The 23,719-nt window shown below is 43.0% G+C and overlaps 1 protein-coding gene across 3 annotated transcripts in view; it reads right to left on the reverse strand.

Annotated features, from left to right (window-relative positions):
* Nucleotides 1-1,657: 1,657 nt before the first annotated feature.
* Nucleotides 1,658-23,719, reverse strand: part of UNC5C (unc-5 netrin receptor C) — a 303,622-nt gene continuing 281,560 nt past the window's right edge. For all 3 annotated transcript variants that reach the window (XM_081924880.1, XM_081924881.1, XM_081924879.1), the window contains 4 exons: nt 16,746-16,895; nt 15,432-15,596; nt 6,178-6,356; nt 1,658-5,045 (listed from right to left, as the gene is read on the reverse strand). In XM_081924880.1, the coding sequence (XP_081781006.1) occupies nt 4,880-5,045; nt 6,178-6,356; nt 15,432-15,596; nt 16,746-16,895 (660 nt within the window). In that variant the 3' untranslated portion in view covers nt 1,658-4,879. The remainder of the gene's footprint in view (nt 5,046-6,177; nt 6,357-15,431; nt 15,597-16,745; nt 16,896-23,719) is intronic.

The raw sequence follows: 23,719 nt of genomic DNA on the forward strand, positions 1-23,719 counted from the left end.
CAGCTCACTTGTTCCTAGGGAGTTAGGAAAGGAGTAAGCTGACAAAAGTTGCAATCCTATGCCCACCTACCTGGGAATTCAACGAGGCTTGTAATAACCACAAAGCGTGGGGGAAAGTTGGACTTTTCCTTTCTTGCACTGAATAGGTGGCAGGCCTTGTTTCCCAGTCCTCTCTCTAGGAACAACTGGATGGCTTTGATTTCTAAATTGGTAACTTTCAATCAAGGAGTTCTCTACTCACCTGAACCATGCAGGTGTGAGCCTGGAGGTCACAGAGACCTCAGCAGCTGATGCTCATCCAATCTAGAGGCTGCAGAAATTAGCAAGCAATGCAGTGACAGGAGTGAACAGGCCAAGCTACGAGCAGAAAAAAATAGCCAAGAACAACCTGAAGACTACTTCCAAGGAATAATGATTAGGAACTGTTCTACTTTTCTTAAAAGGTATCCCCCCCCACCTTATTATCACCCACCTACCCGACACAATTTCAGCCAGGATTTGTTACTCCTATCTCATAAATATGACTATGATGGAACAAGCATCACACTGTTTTTAGAAACACCGAAAGCTGACTTTTATCAAGTTTTACTATTCACCTATTCAACTCATCACTGTTTTTGCTGGCTGGCAATGGCTTTCTGGGGTTTTCCAACCCTCACAAAGGATGCCGGGGACTGAACCCTAGACCTTCTTCATGCCAAACATGTATTCTACCAATGAACCTCTCCCTAAATCAGCCTTTCCTAAGTTGATGCTCTCCAAACTTTCAGACCAGAAACTTTCAGTATTCCTGTCTATCAGACACAGTGGATGGAGCTGAACGGAAGTGGAACCAGCTTAGGAGAGGCTGTCCTAAATAATACACACACATTGTCTTTTTCCAGGACTTTTCAGAAAAAAGAATTTAAAAAACCCATCAGGGCATCATGCATCTTTCACACCTCAGAAAGAACACTTTGAGAAAGATGGAAGAATGAAACACCAATGGACGTGCAAAATATTTTTTCTTCCCAAAGATGAGTACAGATAGCCTCTTTCTCAAAAGATTTCAATGCCTTGAAAATAAAAGTAGCATTTTATGCTCCAAAAGACAGTTTTTGATATTGGAACATGTGCACCAAAGGAGGAGACAGAGGGTATTCATTTGTACGTGAAAAAAATATATGCAGAAGGCCTTGGAGACAACAATATAATTCTAAAAGCTACCAAGCCTACTTAATGATTGTACATTGTTCTTGCAAATATGTTTTCGTTTCCCTTACTGAACTTTGGGGTAGAGTGGGGTTAGTGAGACTGAGGTAACAGAATCTCCCCTGGTGGGGGTGGGGGGGGAAATGTAAATGAAAAATATGAAGTGAAACCTCGAGGGAGAATGGGAAGAGGTGTTAGGGGAAAGAACAGGAAATTATGCTGAACGCAACTTTGCCATTACCATTAAATTGTTATCATTGCAATTAAATATTGTTGTCATTCTGTTCTGTTCTCTCTCTTTGCTTGTACTCCACAGCACTGTGTTATCATACCCTCCAACATTTATCCAATGAAAATTGGGATGTCCTATTTAATACTACTACTACTAATAATACCCCGCCCGTCTGACTGTGTTGCCCCATCCAGTCAGTGGCTTCCAACATAAGAAAACATTAAGTATAAAAAAAAATCCCTATACAGAGCTGCCTTCAGATGTCTTCCAAAGGTTGCATAGTTGCTTATCTCCTTGGCTCGGGGGTCGCATAACTCCATACCCTCCAACATTTCTCCTATGAAAATAGGGGTGCTCTAAGGAAAAGCGGGACATTCTGGGATCAGAAACCGGGACAGCTTCTGTAAATCCAGGACTGTCCCTGTAAAACATGGACACTTGGAGGGTCTGTGTTATGCCTCTACAGTGGTGGTACAGATTTCCCTTTAAAATACCAGGTAGAAAAAGCCATACAGCAAAGGACTTTTTACTTCAAAAAGCTCCTGCATCTGATTTTCTGACAGTCGTGCAGAGGCTGTCTCTGAATATAAAGAACAACTTAGTCCAGAAGGCAGCACGTTGGGTCCAGAATCACTCAAAAAGTTCAGCTAGAGCATTCCAGACCAAATCCTGACCACATTTTGAAAAGTGCCCTGTGTCCACCACAAAGCCAGCCAAAACCTGTACCTTGCTTTTGACTGTCAAAGGCTGAAGGCCAACTACTTTCCTAACGTGAAAGGTTTTTATGAACGCTGCTCTGTGTTTAATAAAAACACGGTCACTGGACGGAACATAAAAGCCTGTGGAAATGTCAAAATGGGGAAAAGGTCAGGCAAAATCCACCTTGTGTGTTAACCAGTGGCATTTCCAGTTACCTTCAGAGAAATAAAATCATGCTATCTGAATATCAGCTGGCCGGACTGAGGCCTCAGGCAAGTGGGGATGGTAAGAGAGCTCTTCTAATACAGGAAGAGAGAGGCAGGGAAAGTTGTAAACAGAAGCCAAAGAGGGACACCCTGTTTTTGCAGAGAAGACCCTCTTCTTATTACGGATGGGCCCCAACTGAACCACCACCAATTTCATTTGTCAACAGGCAACAGGTGTCCTAACACTTCAAAGCAGCTGACAGGGAGCATGGACTGAAAACACATCCTTGCACAGAGCAACAAAGAAAATAAACTCATCTGACAAACAATTCTGAGAACAAGTACGGCATGGGAAAAGAAACCAAGAAATCAAAATGAAAGGGACGATTCTGCCCTTGCTATTCTAACTTGAGGACACAACAGTGCTTCACTGACCCCAAGGTGTTCATTTAAAATGGGATGCAGGGAGATTACAAGGTTTGTAAAAGGCCACTGTGTGTAACTGAGAACTGAATTCTGCTCCATCACTGTCCTGGATCACCAAGGCTATAGGATGGAAAACTCTGACATTCTCATTTTGTAAAAGTCTTTTCTCGAGAATCTCACATTTATTTCCACAAAATGGTACTAACTGGTCAATTTTAGTCCCTCAAAGAAAATGCCTGTGCATGTGATTCGAGAGGGGGTGGTATTTACATGTTTTTGAGATGGTCTCTTCCTTGGCCTGAGGCAAAGCATTGCTCCAAGTCAGCAATCTCTCATTTGCGCTGTGAAGGTGCCACATCTGCAGGATACTTCTCCTCTACGTGAAATCAACATCAGTCCCACTGATGGGCCTTGCAGATGCACACTCTCTTTAGAGTTCCTTGCCGTGCAATGGAACTCACAGTAATCCATTGTTTATGCTGAGACTTAATCCACTTTAAAAGGTCCGAGATGCCACACAAGCAAGTTATCTGCCCTTAAACTTAGCAATTCATTGACATTTGTCCCTACCTTTAGAAATAAATGAGTATATGCAAGCCAAACTGTCATCCAATAACTTGCATGGAAAGCTTTTTAAAAAAATAAAATAAAATGCATCTTTGGATTGAGACCAATAACTGGAAGGACTCCTCTATAAATATAGGAATATGAAGCCAATGTTGTTAAAGTGGTGATATGCCTAGGATTGGTCAGTTAAACTGCAAATTCACCCAGTCCCCCTTGACTTGCACGATACTTTGGTTTATGGCAAACAGAAATAGAAGCCAGCATCAACACCCACTAGAGAACGTCTTGAAATGATTAAGGGCAGATTAACTTGCAATGTTTCTTGCATGTGAAATATCTCATTTGCGCGAAATGGTCCACATGGGTTGGCCTCTGTTATAAATATGAACGGATTGCAATCCACATGGAAAAGGCAAGTTTGCAGCACAAAAGGCTTGCAGTTTGATAGCAACCCATTCAACAGCTCACTGGAACTGGTTTTGAGGGGAACCACAGAGCTAGAAAAGGACAGAGAGAGGATGAAAGCTCCCATTAGAAGGGATTAGAAGACCCTTGGCAGCCACATACAGCTTCCAGGGTGGGTGCTGCCATTGCTCAAATGATTAATGCTGTGGATAAATCTGGAAAGCAAAAATAATAGTAGTAATAATAAGAAATATAATATTCCTTGCACTAGATACTATTCAGTAAATAACCATACAAGCAAATTCTTTTTTTCTTTCCCCCCTTTTTGGTAGGGTTTCTCTCTCTCTCCCCCAAACCACGCCAAATTGCATATCACATACATCCGCACACCCACACTTTGATGATGGAGGCAGGGGACACTGTGAGCTGGGAGAGAAAATCCCTGCAGTTTAAGTCACCAAGGGGCACAGGCATCCCTGGGGAAGGTAGGGAGAGGTACTTGCATTCCTGCTCAGAATCTACATTATCTCCTTGCCAGATGCACAAATTTAAAACTCTGGCTTAACAACTCAATCCAGAAAGCAGTCTGGTGACGGATTATTTTAAGACATCTGATGGACAGATTTGCAACCATGAAATGCATTTGAGATGGGTGTGAGGAACTGACTTATCTGGAAATAGCCACAACCCTGCTTTGTCCATGGCTTGGTCTAGAATGGCTTTCAACAAAAGAAGAAGAAAATATAGATATATATAAAAGAGAGCCATGGACAGTCCTTTCCATCCCGCTGCCCAGGATTTGATGTAAACAATGTTCATAGAAACTGGGATTGTTAAGAAAGTTTATCCATATATCTGGATAGCAATAAAAAGCGTTTCCTAGGAAACTGTAAAATCCTGTACCAAGCAGTGTACAGCCAAGCTGAGAGGAATGTTAGATTGAATTATATTATCAAGGTAACAACTTTGTGAGATTTCTTTTAAATCCTGTGATAATGTACAAGGAGAATGCATGTGAAAAGTCAGGATTTTGTGTCTTTTCCCCCCACTCTGGAATGCCTCTTGCATTGGAACGCATTGGTCTGGGGTGCTCGGTTTGAGTTAGTCACAGCCGACGTGGTGAACATTCCTTCCTTCTCCTCCTAAGGTTGCCTCAGTACTTTCCTTCTGGTGCCAGTGAAACGAATGTCTCGTGTCTTCCCATCTCTTCCAGAACTGTGGCCAGCATGCTCAGGTTCCCGTCAGGGAAATTCTGAGCTTCCCAAAGGTCTAAGATCACACCGGTGGGACTTGATTTTGTAGCAAAATAATTGAGGTACCTGTAACGGGACAATGACTACAGTTAAGAGCATTCCCATTCACCTGACCCCACACTATCAACGTAGATGCTGAACAACAGGCTACGGAACCTGTGACCCTTGAGATGCCTCTGGACTACAGCTCCTATCATTACTGATCATTGGCTATCCTGGCTGGAGCTGATGGGGGTTGGAGTCCAGCAACAGCTGCAAGTCCACTCTCCATCCCTGGTCTACAGTGTCAATACAGTCATGCGTAGTTGCATGTGCAGCAGCTGTCTGTGAATGTAGTATTCAGCTACAGTTACCACTTACTGGCAAGTGTAATGGACCGAAGCTGGGGCAACTGTGACTTAACTATGGAAGCATGCAGCAGCTGAGTAGACAACAGCCCACAGCACAACCACTTCCTTCCAGCAACACCTGCTATTATAAGGACACGAAATCCCTGTTCCTTTTATCTGTCATGCAGAAGCACCACATTCTGCCCCACTTGCATGACCAATAACTCTGCTAACACCTAGTCGCTGCTCTACTAGTAAGCATGCTTTGAAACGGCATGCATTCCCTATGTTCTCTGATTGTCAGCACAAAAACAACTATGACTGAAATATACTTGGAGTCGAGAGTGGATTTCATTCTCTTTATTCAGCTCATAGTGGTGAGGAGGAATGGGAGTTCCCCCAGAATGTCTGCTTTATATACATTATTTACACAATGGGCCCCAGGTGATTGGCTAATTCCGGGATTCACCTGTAGGCCAATCAGGTTGCGGATTCACTTCCACCTGGAGCTGCATGGGTGGCTCCTGTGGACCAATCAGACTGTTGCATTCTGAACCCTATTGTTCTAGGACCAATCAGACTGCTGCCTTTTGGATCCTATTCAGCTCAGTACATAACAATGACCTTCTGTCACATGCATTACAGGACACAAAGTCTAATCCAAAGATGGGCATTCAAGCACCTCACTGGTTCCAGGGAGCCTTATTCCATACTTGGCTTCTTTGAGATGAGTAAATCTGTGCAAATTTCAATGGAGGACTGAACCTCAGAATTTCCCAAAGGATTGTGCAAGGCCTCACTAGCACATGCACCCATTTATCCACCCTCTGCCGCATTGCACATCTTGTGTGGCAAGCATGCTTACCCACCTGTCCAATTTCAGTTTGTGGGCCAGCATCCTCCAGTCATGACCTCTTGTCTGAGGCGCATCTAGGCTGCTGCAAAGCTTCTGTCGGATTGGGAGGGGGATACTGAATGCACAAGGTCCTACGACGGTGGTGATGGTGTTTGCTGGGTCCATGAGTGGATAGTCAATGCCAGTAGGTTCCTGCATTTGAGAGAAGAGGAGAAGAGGATACGGCAGCATTATTAGCAGAGGAAATAAACTCATTATCTACAGAGAAGCAATCTGTGAAGCATAGTTTTCTGGATAGAAAAGGGGAGGAGTAAAACTAGGTACACCATCTTGAGCTCCTCAGAGCAAAAGTGGAATACAGATATATATAAAAAAGAAGGAATAAATATTTATGAAGAACACAGATGAAAGCACTTTGCAAGCCACTTTGGATGGGTTTTTAGTGGGAAAACAACCTATTTTTTTAAAAATGCACACAAACATAAAACTTCTTATGCTTAGGCAAGCCATTCATTTAGTTTGTTATACCACTATACCACCTATCACCCTTAACTTAGGGATGCACTGCTCTCTATTACATCAGAGAAAACTGCTACATGTCGCTTCACGATAGTTTTACAAAATGTCTTTTTCAAATAGTCAAAAGCCTAATGGCCTAAATATTGTGCGTTCCAGATGCTGCTTGTCTTCAGACAAAATTGGCGAGAGCTCTGCAGGTGATTGTCAACCGTATAAATCCACAAAGAAAGATATACGTTTTGAACGAGCCTGTTAAAAAGAAAACTACTTTCTGCAAGAAGAAATGTCACAGTGGAGGAGGCGCTTCAGAGCCATTGGGCAAACCATATTGACAAACTGAAAGAAAGGCAAATCATAATGGATACACATCGTTGGGCAGCCTGATAAAACTGGGGTTGCCCTTCTTTGCAGCACACCACATCTGTAGTATTCTAAATCAATTCACAAAGCATGATTAACCTGATTTGCAGATGGGGAAATTGAGGGCAAAACACGTCCAAGAAAACATAAACAACTGAGTAGCAGAACTAGCACTCTGACCTCTGCCTTGCTCCCCCCCCCAGATCAGCACACTTTCCCCTCTGCATTCACTATCGAATGAAATTATATGAAACAGTGCCTATCTCCTTCAAAGAAAAGGTTGACAGTCAGAGATAGACATATATTGTTAAAACCTGCATTAAAGCTACACACACACTCACCCCCTCCTAAACTGTGTGACATTTAAAGTAGATGGGAAGAATAAAAACGTATCATTTCAGGATCTTTCATCTGCAGCAGAAGAAAGGAAATTAATTTGGCCATCACATCAGCCAGCTGGAAAAGTAAAGCAAGCCTTCTCTATGGACAACTAAAACAATAAAAAGACCCACTTTAAATGTCAATTTCTTTGTATTTCAACTAGCTGCCTTCCCAGCTATAAGGTAACTGGCTCTCCACAATGCATTGCCACAAATAGAACCACTTTAAATCACACCATTTTCCAGGGCTTAAATAGAACTCACCATAACAAGAAAATGCGGGGTGCAAAGTTTTTCAAGTTAGCATAGATGGTGGTAAGCGTTTTTTTCAGAAGCTTCATCTTAAATATAGTTTCACCTGTTCTATACACGGGGGATGTTGGGGAAGGTCACTGAAGCCAAGCTCAGATGACAACTTCGGGGACTCATAAAAATATGTTTCAAAGGAGAGGTGAGTTTCTAAAAGCCTCAAATTCTTCTCCCACTCAGATTGAGATCCAAGAATGACTGCCTTCTCTGGCTGACGAATGCTTTGCACAAGCATCTTAATGCTGGACCAATGCAATTTAGCAGAATTAGGCTACTCCATTCCATTCCATACAACTGATTTTAAGAGATGGGAAGTTTGGATAAAATTCTGATGACCCATGGATGACACATAAGAGGGAGTGGCTTTCCCCTCATAAGAACAAATCCCCCATAAAAACAAAATATTCCATTAATTCCAATGGGGTGGAGAAAAATAAATGATGGGGGGGGGGGGGATTGGGAGGTATGCGCCAAAGATCACCCACAGATGGCAACTTTTGGCCCACATCCTCCAGTTTTGGTCTGTAGTGTTTTTCACTGCCCCCATATGATCTAATGGCGCTACTCATTCCTATGAGGGTTTATTTCTTCTGCTTTATTTCAGAGAAAGAAAGTTTAAGGAGCTCAACTATCTGTACTACATACCCACTTTTAGATACTCACGGAGATGTGCAGCAGAATCTGATAGATATTTGTTCCTTGTACACATGCCTCGGAAACCCAGCCAGATAGGTGGGGTATAAATAAATTATTATTATTATTATTATTAGGTAGACACTGACAGTCTTGAAGGAGGAAACCCAGGTATATTTGACAGAGATGAGGACAAACACGCAGGAATGCAAAGATGGGAAATTTTTGCCAAAATGATTAGCCTTTAGAAGTCTTATACTAAAGGAGCCTTGCTCTTGCTATCGTCAAACAGATCTTAATGTGCAAAATTTGTTAGTTCTTGCAAACGTGGCTTACTCACCGCTGCACCTTGTCCTAGCAGTTATTATTGGCCGGCTAGGTATTTAGCAAGATTAAATGTTCCTAGATATAGGAGAGCATTCTCAATGGCTGGTTAAATGTTTTGCCATCAGCAGTTATGGGAGGCTGATTTACCAGGCTGTCTTGGCATCAGAGAGTTTGTCCTTGCGGAAGTGGCTCAGTCGAAACATTAGTCCACATTCTCCTGCACTGTAATTTTTATAGGGACATAAGATCCCATTTTATCTCCCTGGTACTTTCTTTTCACTTGGGGAGCTCAGATGAATTTTATACCTCACTTTTAATGGCAGTTTCCAATCCTAAGATCACAGAAAATATAGCTAAGTTCCTTGCTGTACCCATCAAAACTAGGTCACACTTACTAAGGGTAGATGAGTACTGAGCCAAAATTTTCTCTATTTTTAACCCTGCACTGTGTTTGATATTTATGGTCTGTAGACAAAATAAACTGAACTTGGGCATATTCAAAGACGAAAAACGGGGAAAGAAAAGGAAGGTGGGAGGGAGGAATAGAGTCATATCAGAAGTTAAACAGGAAAAATAGATATGAACCTGGGTTTTCTAAGCCCCTGTATGATTTGTTTAGCTGCATAAGTCCTCTTTTATAACTACAAAATAAACCAAGATGGTGGTGGCTGATTATTTATGCCCATAGCCTCTCCCATGGCCTTCACCATGTAATCTCCCCAGTCTTTGACTTATTCACTGCCTTCATGCACACCAAAACCTACTTGAGATGTGGTAAACAGGGCTAGGTCACTCCATGGACCCCGATGCACTGTACCACCGGCTCCTAGGCATTCTTGTCATTACTGTTACCTCCTGGGAGGCTGGATGCTTCTCTTTTCCCTTGAAAGCTCCACCTGTTTGCTCAGTATGGCCAATTTGTTGAGCTGCATGGAGGAAGAGGGATGTATGGCCACCACTTGGGCAACATCTTAATTTGATTCATGGCCCTCCTGGACTGAACTTTGAGACCTTTTCTATGTAAGGGTCCTTGGGCATATGATTAGCCAAGCTGCCAACATTCCTTCCCCATCGCCCAACTTTCCATCAGCCTTCAGTGTGTCCAAGAAACAGGACCCAAAAGGGGGTTATGGAAATAAAAGCAGGTTTGGTTTTTTAAGACAGGGAATAGGTTTAGCTCCAAGTACAAATAGTAGAACCCCTGAAAAAAAAACCCTGATGTTGGGAAAGATTGAGGGCACAAGGAGAAGGGGACAACAGAGGATGAGATGGTTGGACAGTGTACCAGCATGAGTTTGACCAAACTGCAGGAGGCAGTGGAAGACAGGAGTGCCTGGTGTGCTCTGGTCCATGGGGTCACGAAGAGTCGGACACGACTAAATGACTAAACAACAACAACAAATAGTAGAATAATAGAATTGTAGAGTTTGAAGGGACCACGAGGGTCATCTAGTCCCACTCCCTGCAATGCAGAATATTTCACCCAATGTGGGGCTCAAACCCACAACCTTGACATTCAGTGTCTCATGCTCTACCAACTGAGCTATAGGGATAACTGGTATAGATCCCATTAATTCCTATATGGAGAAATAAAATACTGTTCATGGGCTCTGCCACCATGAACGGAAATTGTGCACTCCATCCCTGACACTAGGAAACCAGACTTCACTTACGGGTATCTGTGCTCAAAGTCTGCAGCTAAAACTGTGGCTCCAAAATACAATCATCATTACAGTGGCCTTCAAGAAGACTGCAAATTCCTTGGGCCACCGTGCTTCCTTTTCAAAATAATGCAAAGCAGAAAACCTGGACAATGGATAATGTACCCACATACTCGTCCTGCCACTGTTCCTGCCTTTGCTGCTGGACAGGCAAGTGAAGAGAATACTAACTGGGGCTGCCCCTGGTTAGCTTCTGTGATCAGTTCAGATCAGGTGTGTTCAGGGTGGCATTGCCATAGGCAAAACTCTCCCAGAATAAAAGGGTCAGGTCTTACACAGCCCTGGCGTGCAATCACCCATTAAATACATTGCAGCTGTGTTATCCCTGTTCCATAATTCTTCCTGATAGACAGAATCAGAGCACAGGGGAAAAAATTAATGTTCTTTCCACATTTTGCTGTTACCGGGTCTCATTATGTATAAGAAGATGACATTTGTTACATTCCAGAGTTTCGCTGCTAAAGATAATACCTGCTCTTTTGCTCCTTTGCTAGGTTAAATTAGAGATTACTTCAGTACAGTACTTATTGTAATAATTGTTTATGATACTTGTTTTACCATCTGTCTTTAATGTTATGGAGTCCCCAGCTGAATATATAACTTTATACCCGATAACCAAGCAGATGTTACAAGCCATGTTGCAAAATGCAGAATTAAGTAACTTTCAGCTGTCATCTCCTGGCCCTTCAAAAATAATCCAGAAAAAAAATCACTTTCTGGCTGATGAACACTGGATAGTCCCTCAGCCAGTTGCATAAATGCTTATTCTGCTGCAGATGGTCCTCCATGGTCCTCCAGATGTTGTTAAAGTATAACTCCCTTCTTCCCTGACAATTGGCCATGGTGGTTGGGATGGATGGAAGGTAAAATCCAGCAACAGAAGGAAGTGGGCTTACAGGGTTCATGTTCACCATATAATAAGCTCCCAGGAAACAGGAATTCAAGCTATACATTAAAAGCAGTACCACACCACTCTAAAAAGTCACTGCTTCCCTCAAAATATCCTGTAAACTTTAGTTTGCTAAAGGTGCTGTCAAGAGACCCCCTATTCCCATCACAGAACTACTATTTCCGGAGTGGTGTAACAGTCAACTCCTCTTCCCAGGGAACCCTGGAAATTATAGGTCTGTGAGTGAAATTGGTCTCTTAACAACTCTCAACAGGCTTAACAGGCTACCATTCCCAGGACATTTGGGGGGAAGCTGAATGTATAGTGCATATAAGGCCTTAGTGTATCAAAGGCAGGTTATCTTTAAAGGCAGGTCAGAAACTTCAGCTGGTGCAAAATTCAATGGCCGGATTGCTAACCACAACAAGATGGTTTGCACATACATAACACTATTGCAGTGGCTCCCAGTTAGTATCCAGGCCTAATTCAAAGTGCTCAGGACCTCAATACTTTAAGGACTGCCTCTCCCCACATGAACCAACCTGGGCCCTGCACTTGTCAGCTGAATTACATCAGCTTGGGTAATTCATGATATGTTTCTAATATGGCCCTTAGATGGTGCTACTTGCTTCAAAGTGGCATATATCACATAATAGAGACCTTTCCCCTTATCAATCAGCCTCCCAGCCCATCTACTTGTTTATCTATGATGTCAGCTACTGGCACAAAACCTCATCAGCATTTCATTCCCCTACTTCATTTGGAAGCTCATACTGCTGCATGAACCGTGAAATAAATCGTTCTTTATCCCAGGTCAACTCAAATGAAATCTTTATGCTGTTGCTGCCCTGTTTGAGGAACCATCTCTCCACAAAAGGGGGATTTTCTCCTCCTTATTATTTTTTTCTCTGCCTCATCCCACCTCCCTCTTTATCTGCTGGCACTTGTGCACACCAGACGGCCAGCACTCATCAGAGGCATAGCTGGCCCTTCCACCCTGTTCCTCCAAATCTGTTCCTTCTGTTGTTGCAGGAGTTGTGTGGTTATTGAACTTCACAGACCTGCTGGGCTTCGGCAGTGAAAACACCGTCCAAAACCAGCAGGGGTGGAGCTCTGCGGCTCAGAGATATGGCTTGCAGAACAAAACCTGCCGGCTGGTTGCCATGGCGCCATGACATCAAGATCATTCCTTATTAATGTCAGTGGGGTCTTTGACTGAAGTTGTTTGTAAGTCAAAGAGGGTGGCGAAACTCTGGGAGGAAATGTTGGCTGCACCGCAGCCGGCTGTGAGAAAGAGAGAGGAGGTCAAGGCAGCAGCCTGACAGACGAGATGACTTGCCCTTAATTACGTGAAAAGAAAATGAAGACAAGAATGCTTCACCTCGAGACTGTTTGGATTTGCTTTTCTTTTTCCCCCTTACACTTCATGAGTGAGATGGCAGCACTTCAAAACACTTTGGAAATAAAATTACAGAGTAATGGCCTTTACTCTGCCACTGTATCTCTGGGCAGTCAGTAGGTCAGTTCCTCTGATCTGAAGTGAAGCAAGTCCAAGTCTACTTCTCTCACATCAATTCTGATTCTGCAGAGCAGTGCTCACTAGTTAATTCGAGAGTACATAATGAAAGTCCATTGTATTTGTCCATTGTATCAAGTCTTTGTCGGTAGAGCATGAGACTCTTAATCTCAGACCCAGGGGTTTGAGTCCCATGTTGAGTGAAATATTCTTGCACTGCAACAGGTGGACTCGATGATTTGTACGGTCCCTTCCAACTCTACTATTATATGATTCTAAGTTTTCCACTGATTTCAATAGATCAGTGCTACACACAATTACTTTTTCTAATACACAATATAGCCTTTTAGCCTGAGTCCAGTTTAGAAAAGTTACATGGGGTTAGATGTGTGAACCACCCTGAGGCCTGCAGGTATAGGGTGGTATATAAATTCAATCATCGTCATCGTCATCATCATCATCATCTGCCTTTGCAAACTGGTACTCTTCAGATGTTTCACACCACAACTCCCATCAGCACTAGCTATGCTGGAGGGCCCTTGGTTGGCAAAGGCTGGGTTGGGTCCAAACTAATTGGTCATCGCTGAATTAGTTCCCATTGAATTAGCCATGATTCCAGTTCAATTTATTTCAATGGGGACTAACATGCCACTTTGACTTCAATATGTTGTATACGCAGCTACCTTAGTTTGGATCCAACCCATTGGAACAATCTGTTTGAACTCCTAAACATATTATTTGGAAGTAAGCTGCCCTCATTTAAGTTGCATTTTATTTCAAGGAAGATAATAAGGAGTGTTTGTTAAATATCAATTTTATTTATTTACTCAATTTAATATCCTGCACTTCAGTTTGGTGGCTTTAAGTTATGTAAAAAGCAGGGAAGTCAGCAGGAGTTGATACTAAGAAACCACAAAATATTAAAAGGTTGAGTAAGACACACTTTGCCTGGCATAGAAAGGACAAAAGATTCAGCAGTCTCTCTGGAGCAATACCACTAAGGTCCTTTCCCTGATTGCTACTTGAGCTCAGAGCAGGACATCTGAAGGTGATCTTAATGCTTGATCAGGTTCTTTTGGTAGTGGTTGGTCCCAAATTTTATATTAGAGACCTAGCACAATGGATTATACTTGGAAACAAATGGGTTGCAAGTAGGCTTGGCACAGAAGTTTGGTTCAGTTCACTTTTAAATGTGAATCTACCTAATTTGCACTTTGTGCAACACTATGTGAATCGAAACACAGCCATTGTTCTAGGCGCATTTTGCAACAGGGAATTTCATTGGTGTGAGCAGTTTCTGAACTCTGGGCGCTGTACTGCACCTAAGATTTCAGATTAAAACTGCAGAGTGGAAGGAAAGGAGGACCTTTTTCTGCCTCCCCACTTCCAGCTACTCTCTGAAGACTGAAGAAGTGACCCTCTTCAGAATATTATGGGCATGGGCTGGGGAAGGACTAGACCATGTGAAAAATAAACATAACATTTTATCTGCAGTTCATTTATTTTCAGCCTTCTATTCTTGTTATAAAAAATGCGCCTAGACATTCTGTTGTTGTGCCCATAACCTAGGCTTTAAGTGCCATTTAGCTTCTAGCTTTCATATCTCAGTTTCTAACACTGGTGGGAATGTGGAGAACTGACCTGAACTGACTGGAAAATTGGGAGAGAAACTGAAATTGACAGATTTGTCCATCTATAGTTGCAAGTGATGCTTTTTAAGACCTGACATAAAGTGCACCCAGCCCAGCCCAATTACTGCATATATATTCTTGACTGACGTTTTAGGGTGACCTGATGTACAAAACATTGCAAAACTCTAATCTGGAGGTTTACCAGAGCATGGATAGCAGCAGCCAGCCTATCTCTGCCCATGAGGTGTTGCAGCCGGCGGCAGATGTTTCATAACACCAATGCCACCTAGGCATCAAAAGACAGGGCCAGATCTAACAGCGCCACTAACCTGTAAACCTGATACGTTAGGGGGAGAGTGACCCCAATCCAGAACAGTTGAGCATCACCTCCCAATTTATATAAACAGGGACTAATGTCCATCTTGTCTAAACAAGATGCGGTTTTACATGCCTTTTTCTCCTGCGGTCCTTGTATACGGGCATTCTCCAGGCAGAATTGTAAGATTATCTCCTGATACATCATTAAACCGACTCCCGAATGCTTCTCAGGGCCTAACTACACATTATATTAGCTACAATAGCTGTGTTTCTAAGTGCAGGATTGTATTTTAAACATTAATTGCCAGTGCAGGAGACCTGGTTGAGTTTAGGATCCCTCGGTAGGGGATAGTGAAAACAAAACAAAACAAAATAAAATAAACAAGCTTTCATTCTATCCAGATTGCTCCTGCAATTTGCACTGTAAAAAAATGGTACAAAATGAACTTTTTTTCTATGTAAATTTTCCAGGGCACTCCCCAATCCAGCTTTGGACCTTTTCAGAGGGCAAAATATGTAAGTAGCACCTTTCACATTTGCCCAGTAGATGGATTGAAGATGACTGCAAGATCACCCACCCCGGTTTAATGGATACCATACACATAAATTACTGAACCCGGGTAAGTAATTTTGGTGACTGTGGGAAGCGGTTGAGTTTCCTTACCTCTGATACTGAACAGTTGAGCTGGAATATCTGCCCTTCTCCTTCAACCTGCCGTATGCAAAGTTTGCACACCAACTCCAGTGTGTTCAGACTGAACCTTTCCAAGGTGAAGGTACAATGCAGGTTTCTTTGACATCCACTCCAGATATGGTAAAAGGGGATTTCCTGTTGGAGAAGTGATAGCTATAAGCCCCAGCTAGATAAAACTCTCAAGCAAGGAGGTGACTATAGCTAATAGCAAGGATAATGTGTGATGTCCAGCTAAGTCATACTCAGAGTAGGTCCATTTATTTCAGTGGGTCTACTCTCTGGGTATGATTAACATTGACTTCCATCCACTGTTTATTGGCTTATTCACAACCAGCTAAAGATAATATTGCACAGTGCACACTTAACTTAAGTTTACCAGATTTTTTTCAATGAATCCGGGGGCACTTTTCAACTTCAATGGATTTTGTATGGGGACTGATTTGTAAATCTGGGAACTGTCCCCAAGAAACGGGGACATCTGGTAACCTTAACTTATAGAATTCTGTAACAAAAGGCATGTCGAAAGCTGCTAGCCGAGATCACTGTGAGATCAATTAATGGGGAAGCGTATTTGGCATTCCTTGAATTGCTCCTTTTAGTACATGGGCAAAAATGTAAAGGTTTAAATTCCTCATATTACAAATATATGTTTCTTCTACATTCTTGGCATGAACAAAGATGAACCGTGTCAGAGCAGAAACAGAAATAAACACTGAATCTACTGGGGAGGAGGAGGAGGAGGAGAGCTAGTTTTGAAGTAAAAGTAAGGTAAAGGTAAAGGGACCCCTGACCGTTAGGTCCAGTTGCAGACGTCTCTGGGGTTGTGGCACTCATCTCGCTTTACTGGCCGAGGGAGTCGGCGTACAGCTTTTGGGTCATGGGGCCAGCATGACTAAGCCGCTTCTGATGAAACCAGAGCAGCACATGGAAACGCTGTTTACCTTCCTGTTGAAGTGGTACCTACTTATCTACTTGCACTTTGACGTGCTTTCGAACTGCTAGGTGGGCAGGAGCAGGGACCAAACAATGGGAGCTCACCCCGTCACCGACCTTGAACCACCGACCTTCTGATTGGCAAGCCCTAGGCTCTGTGGTTTAGACCACAGCTCCACCTGTGTCCCTAAAGTAAAAGTATCAGGAACCTAAGCATACTTGTTCCTAGGGAGCCACTGCATATTTGGCTTTAAAGTATTCTTGTACATGCACTGACTCTCTAAGCCTTTCCACAGCATTCTTCTTAGCACACTGGTACAGTAGTTGTTTCTAGCAGTTCCCAATCCTTACCTGGTACTTAGCCAGCAGCTTGCTTTTCCAGAGGGAATGGGTGATATCATGAATGGATAAGCGGAGGTTATGAGTGCTACCCTTAAAATGCAAATCCTTTGGTTCTTCTAGCAGCTGTCCACCCATTTGCCGCTCCAGCTGTAGCACCTCCTGAGTATTGAAAGAAAGACAACATCCATTTAGCGGAGGTGTTTTTTTTGGGGTGGTGGTGTATTTTTAAAAAGACTTTAGGCTGATTTTGCTTCAACAGACTAACACAACCACCTCTCTGGACATTACTACTAGACAGCATCATAGGAAGACATTTGTTATACATCCCTCTACCAGAGAAAGGACACAGTCAGAATCCATTTCAACAGTGAATGGAACAGAGTATTGACATTTGTGTGGCTCACATATAACACTAAACCCTGGATTGTTTAACAAACCATAACAAACCATGGGTTCAGATTTGGTTTGTTTGCTGGCAGTAAACAAGTCAAAATTAAGGCACTAGTCAGGGTTCAGACAATCAAACAAACCATGGTAGAGTATTACATGCAAACCAGACTACTGTGTCATTCTGCATTCTGCTCTGAGAGGTCTTCAAAAGCATCTTATTCTTTGCCTTCAAAAGACTTCAGCTCATATTATCACAAAATCCCAGGTCACTTAATCAGTTCATCACTTTTCCCTCTCATTACAAATCCATGCACAGAAACAGGGAAAACTTTTGAAATCCAGTATAAAATGTGGTTTTGCTTGACCAGTGATATGCAAGAGAATTATGTTTGCCATGTTGTCTGTTTAGCATAAGAGACAAGTCTGGTGTCCCAACTAACCTGACCAGTCTTAAAGTCAAAATGTTGTTTGTCTTTACACTATTAGAAGAAAAGGAATGTAATTAGAAAGCTTTTAGAATTAAGGTTCTGCCAATCAATCAGTTCCAGGTTCCTTTGAGTACACCTTAATTACCTCATGAAGATGTTTTAAAGAGCAAATCGATAGTAATTATTTGATTACTATCAACGTTCATTACACCCAAATTATCTCCCAGTTTTGTCTAAAGGAAAATTTGTTACATTTCCTTACAGCAAACTGACTTGGTATATACCATGGAAGATATTCACTTACACATGCATATGCATGAACTTGCTAATATAATTCTAATCATCATTCGTATAGAGCTTTAGACATTCAAGTGAATTCACAGGAATTTGCTGCCTAAGGCATAGCAGCAATGTTCCTTCCCTCAAGTTACATTACCTAAAGCTAGTCAAGTTATATTAGTACGCCCACAAGTGCCTCTCCTCCTCCCTGGGAGTAAAAATACAACAATAATAAATTAAACAACAATTTGCTGCCTCTTTATGACATTCAAAATCTGTTGCATTAGGTGGCCACTTCACTCTACCTAATGATAGGGCTGGTCCTGTATTTCAGACATTTATTTATATGCATGCCAATCCGATGCCTGTTAACTTGGAAGGGAGACCCACTGCGTTCAAACTGTGCATAAGAATGCAGCCTTGATCTGCTATTTCAAGTACTTTTATGCTTTTCCACTCTAAGGGTCTCCAGAGCAGCTTACAATCAGATCATCAAAAATTATACCACTAAGTAAGAATTTGAAACAATGCTCTTTAATGGCACCTGATCTTGCAAAAAGGCCTCTTCAGTGGAGGGCTCAGCAGGTTTATATGGGGAAGCACTCTAGGACCAAGCTATTTAGGGATTTATATGTCAAAATCAGCACTCTGCATTTTGCACGGAAACAAACTGGATCGATGCAACGGTCTACCTGCCATGCTCTGAAGTAGGTGAAATCTTCAGTCTAAAAAAACCTGTCCACTGTACAACTACACATTATATTTATCTAGCCTGGGTGTTACTGGGACATGGATAGATGTGGCCAGTACATATATTTTTAGAAAAGGCTGCAGTTGAGGGACCAGACCCAGGAATGAAAGGCATCTCATGACAAGAGTGTTACTTGTGTACCCAATGGAAGGGCTGGTCCTAAAACTGTCAAATCATCTCCTTAGCCCAGGCGGAACCAAATAAATGCCCTCCAGGGGCTGTTGGCCTCCAGCTCCCATCAGCCCATCACCCCCAGCCAGCCAGTGGTGGCAGGCACTGTAATCCATCAACATCTGGGCGGCACAACTTTGGCTGCCCTTGCCCTAGAGAGACTCCCTACATAACATAACCTTCAGAGATCAGTTGAAACATTTATTTAAAAAGGCACGTGGGGCCACTCTGAAAATGAATTCTTACTGCTGCTGTTTCTCTACCTAATTTATAGGGTATGTTGGTTTTATGATATGGCTGTCATTTTCTAATATTGTGATTTTAATGATGCTTTGTGAGTTGCCTGGAGGGTCCCACTGGGACTATAAAGTGAGATGCAATTTAAACAAAAATAGACACACAACTTAAGGAAAGCCACGTGATCCCAGACTTGAATACTGCAGTGTGAAGCTTGGCTGTGGGGGAGCCGTTCTCCACAATTCTAGAGTAATCAAGACAGCAAATACACAGCTGGCCATGAGCACCACCGGGTGGAAAGATGGGATACAAATTTAACAAAAGGACTGGTCCTCAGTCTTGCAAACTGTGGTGCAGAAAGGGAGAAGGAAAGGAAATTGACAGCACTAAAGGGGACAGTTTGCAACAGTTTCCATTTGCATTTTTTTAAAAAGGACAGTGGTAGGGGTCCTTCATTTACCCATAAAGAAATGAAGAACAGTGGCTACAGTTGACCCACATTGCACATTCCTACCACATCTCACCATGTAAGCTTTATTACTGATTAGTGCTGGATGAGACAAAAACATTTCTGCTACCATTACACAAGGAAGAAAAACAAGCCGTTTTTACAAGGAACAAGGCATTATTTATGACACGTCATTAGGCTTTGCTGCTGCACCTAAGACTTTGGCAACTGTTCAGGGAAAGCTTCAGCTGAATAATTTGAGGAGTAAGTCTGTCGGGAGAAATGCAGCATTGTGCCTTTTATAATCAGAACACCTCTTCAGCCTTTGGTGACTGTTTGGGGGGGGGTATGTACATGACAAGCCATGGATGATTTATAAATAGCAATATATGATTGACAGCTTAGGAAAATTAGCATACAAACACTCTATACAGACACTGTATATAGGAAGGGGTTGTGAGCACATATTCATTACCCATAAAGTAGGGTCAGTGGAACTCCCACAAATGAAAAGGTCACTAGTGAAGAATCCATGTGAAATGAGTTCACCATTTCTCCCCGCTCCACTATCATTTATTTGTTGTTTGGTACCATGGACCATTCCTTGTCTTCATACCAATTAGAAACAGGCCAGAATGTGATAAGAAAAGACAGTGCTGGATAGACAATTCAAGGCAAAAGCTCCACACAAACATTCATCCAGGTGATGCTTGCAGCAGGCTTCCTCAAACTCAACCACTGGTCCTGCTAGCTAGGGATCATGGGAGTTGTAGGCCAAAAACATCTGGAGGGCCAAGTTTGAGGAAGCCTGATTTACAGAGACCTTTCACACACACCATACTGGGTACTGGCAGGCTGGTAATCCCAGGGCAATAGTCTTAATAACAGCTAGAAGGGATTCTACATTAATTTAAAAAATAGGAAGCTTGCATTCCAATCATATTTCAGTCTGTGTCAGGAGCCAGAGTCCAACATAGGTCAGCAGGAAAAAAAACTGTGTCAATGAAGTTAATTCTTCGTTCAGATCAACCTAAACGGTGAAGGCCTATTGCAACTCTTCCCAGTAGGTCTTGCCCCCAATGAGGCAGTTGTGAGGACTGAAGGTCCTCGCCTTCCCACAGCTGCCAAAGTCCCCTCCTCTCAAGAGTGTTTTCCAAGCAGTCATAGACAGCATCTGCACACAACCAATCTCTGCTCTGCTCTTTTCATTTCTCTGCATGATCTAGGAGACCAGGGAGAGAGGGGAGCTGGTCACAGAAGGAGCAGGAGACCAGCAACCTGCCTCATCTCTGTCTCCTGGCCGCCCTGCCTCTGATTCTGCACTGCTCTTTGCCACAGCCTCTTCCTGCTCACTTCACTAAACCATATTGTCCCTTCAGCTTCCGACACCTCCCAGTCTGCTCCCTCTTCTCCCTCTGGCCACTCATTGCTGTCCCACCACCAATCCTCTTGCTCTGAGCCTTCTTCCACCGGGGGTTTCCCTCGGGGGTTCCCCAACTGATGCCTCCCACCACTCCTCTGCATCCAGCCTGACAATCTGCTTCATTTTTAATGTTAACTGTATAAATCAATTCCTAGGGTCCCCATGTATCTTGCTTCATAGATAGCAGTCTTATGTCCAAAGTGCAAATCCTTTTAAAGATAAAGAAAAGAGAGCAGGGGTCTTTAAATCGCCTATCTATAGTTAGCAACTGGAAAGAAGACAGTTCCTACTATACTTAAATTGCAGCAATTGTTTCTGTATTTGCATCTCTACATATCAATTAGCCTATGCAAATCTTACAAAAACCCACACCGACTTTTGCCCTCTTTTTTTGGTGCTGCAGTTCCTCTTCCATGGCGATGCCTAAGTGACCAACCTGAGATCCCGCAAACTAATGAAGGTGATGCAGGGAACAGGGAGCACTTAAAGAATTTGATTGTTTCAGCTGCAGAGTGTGCAGAATCCCAAATTTAGCCTGTCTCCTTGGCATTATCCGGTTGACAACACTTCCAAGTTTGAGGGCTTTTTCTGACTGGTCAGCATGCTGATTCAATGCAGCAGAAGCCTGAAAGCCACATGACAGCTGTGACAATCCCTGCTGTTTCCTGCTAGGTCAAACGACAGTCCACAAACTAGCTAAATCAGCATTGGTGGCACCATCTTACAGAGTAATGGAGTGCTGCTATCTCACTTTGCATCTGGCCTCCCTTAAGGTAGCTGCCTCTGCTTTTGGCTACTGCTAAAATCAGCCATGGGGAAAGCTGCTGCTTCCTGGGATGAAACCTCAGGCAGGTCTGCATAACAGGTGCTCCTTATGGCATACACAGCACACCAGCCATGTGCAATGGCTTGCCACATGCTTTGCATTCCACTATTCCTGCTCCTACTTTATAAAACACCTGGTGAACCACAATGTATTGCTGGCATGCCACATATGGTCCTGTGGGACATTTGTTGTGCTAAGTTTTATTATATTAGTTAAGATCTGCACATCTGCAAAGCAACCCAACAGAATACACACACATGCACAAACATATATACATGCATACATACTTGTACGTACATACATAGATACATGCACAACGTTTCTGTATGCTACCTTTATGCAGACAGTGCATATATGGGCAACCAACAAGGACCTGGGGAACAGCCTCATTGGCTCCTGCATATGTCAGCAGGTTAGATGCCTCTATTACTAATTCTCATAAGATGTTTTCCTGTGCATGCAAATTCTAGAGAAAATGAGAAGACACCCACGGACCATGTGGACTAAGATGGGCAGATAGGAAAAGATTATTGTCTTTGGGAGACTCAGACCTTGACACTGCTTAGAACTTAATCCCCTTTTAATGAGTCCGGGATGCAAGTAATAATATTATGATGAATAAAATGCAGTAATTTTCCAAGAGAAGCTGTCAGACATTGCCCCAAATAAACCCCATGCAGAGCAAGGAAGCTTTTCTGGCTTGCTTTTTTGCAGCTGCAGGCAGATAATAGTTTTTAAGAGAGTTTAAGATGGTATAGCACAGGTAGTATCGCCCATGGGGTACTAATTTGTTCTGTTCTGCTGTTACCTGTTTTCAAATAGGTGTTGCAGGTTTTTTTAACCACTCTACAAATACCTACAAAATTGGATTGACCTGTGGTGACATGGGAAAGAGTGCACACCCACCAAGGGCAACACCTCTTTGATACCACCTTCAGCTTTCCCAAACCTATATACCTTGTCTTCATCCTACTCCTTCAAACACTTTCCCCCTGTGTTTCCAATCACTACAGAAACCAGTCACTCTGCTTTTGTAACAAAGATACTATGCTTTGATGTTCTGGAAGACATGGTGCCAAAATGCATTCGGAATGAAAATTGAATTTGCTAGCAAAGCATTATAAAATGCAAACATCTTCTAGGCAGAGGTTATTGATATTGTTATGGATTCTTGTTATGTAAAACTCTTGGGAATAATCCACTCTGTAGGAAACTTGCAAGTGGAGGCAGTAAGATACTGGCAATCCAGCCAAATACTTAATGATGGGAATCTAAACTTCACATCAGTACAGTGATACCTCGGGTTACAGATGCTTCAGGTTACAGACACTTCAGGTTACAGACTCCACTAACCCAGAAATAGTGCTTCAGGTGAAGAACTTTGCTTCAGGATGAGAACAGAAATTGTGCTCTGGTGGTGCGGTGGCAGTGAGAGGCCCCATTAGCTAAAGTGGTATTTCAGATTAAGAACAGTTTCAGGCTAAGAATGGGCCTCCAGAATGAATTAAGTTCTTAACCCAAGGCACAACTGTATAGATGTCACCAGTGAAGGACCTTTACCATGATGCAGCAAACCTACCTAGGCTTACCTCGTAGTGCCTCTTATTTCCCCAGAGCCCAATACCTGCCCTGGATCCCCTGCCTTCCAGCTTCCCTTGGCGGACACCTCTGACCACTGCTGTCCTGCTCTCTCTACGGCTCCCCTTCAAACCTGCTCTCTCTTCCCACCACTGCCCGCAAGGAGCCCACCCAGCCTCCTGCAACCATACAGTTGCCTCAGGCTGAGAGTGGGACATGGGGGGGAGCCTTTTCTGCTATGGCTAGAGGCTGCTCAACCTCCCTGGATCACAGAGTTCATGGAGAGTGAAAGCAATGCTCTCACTTCCGGTTTCTGGAATAACACACACACACTTGCACATGAGCCAGTGTTGCCTCCCTTTAACCTGCAGGGGATGGTGAGAGCCGTCAGGGAGGAGCTCTCACACCTTGTGGCCAGGTGGGCAGGCTCAGAGATGTAAATGGCAGGTCCA

The sequence above is a fragment of the Podarcis melisellensis genome, assembly GCF_964234715.1.
Source record: "Podarcis melisellensis genome assembly, chromosome: 9".
NCBI lineage: Eukaryota > Metazoa > Chordata > Lepidosauria > Squamata > Lacertidae > Podarcis > Podarcis melisellensis.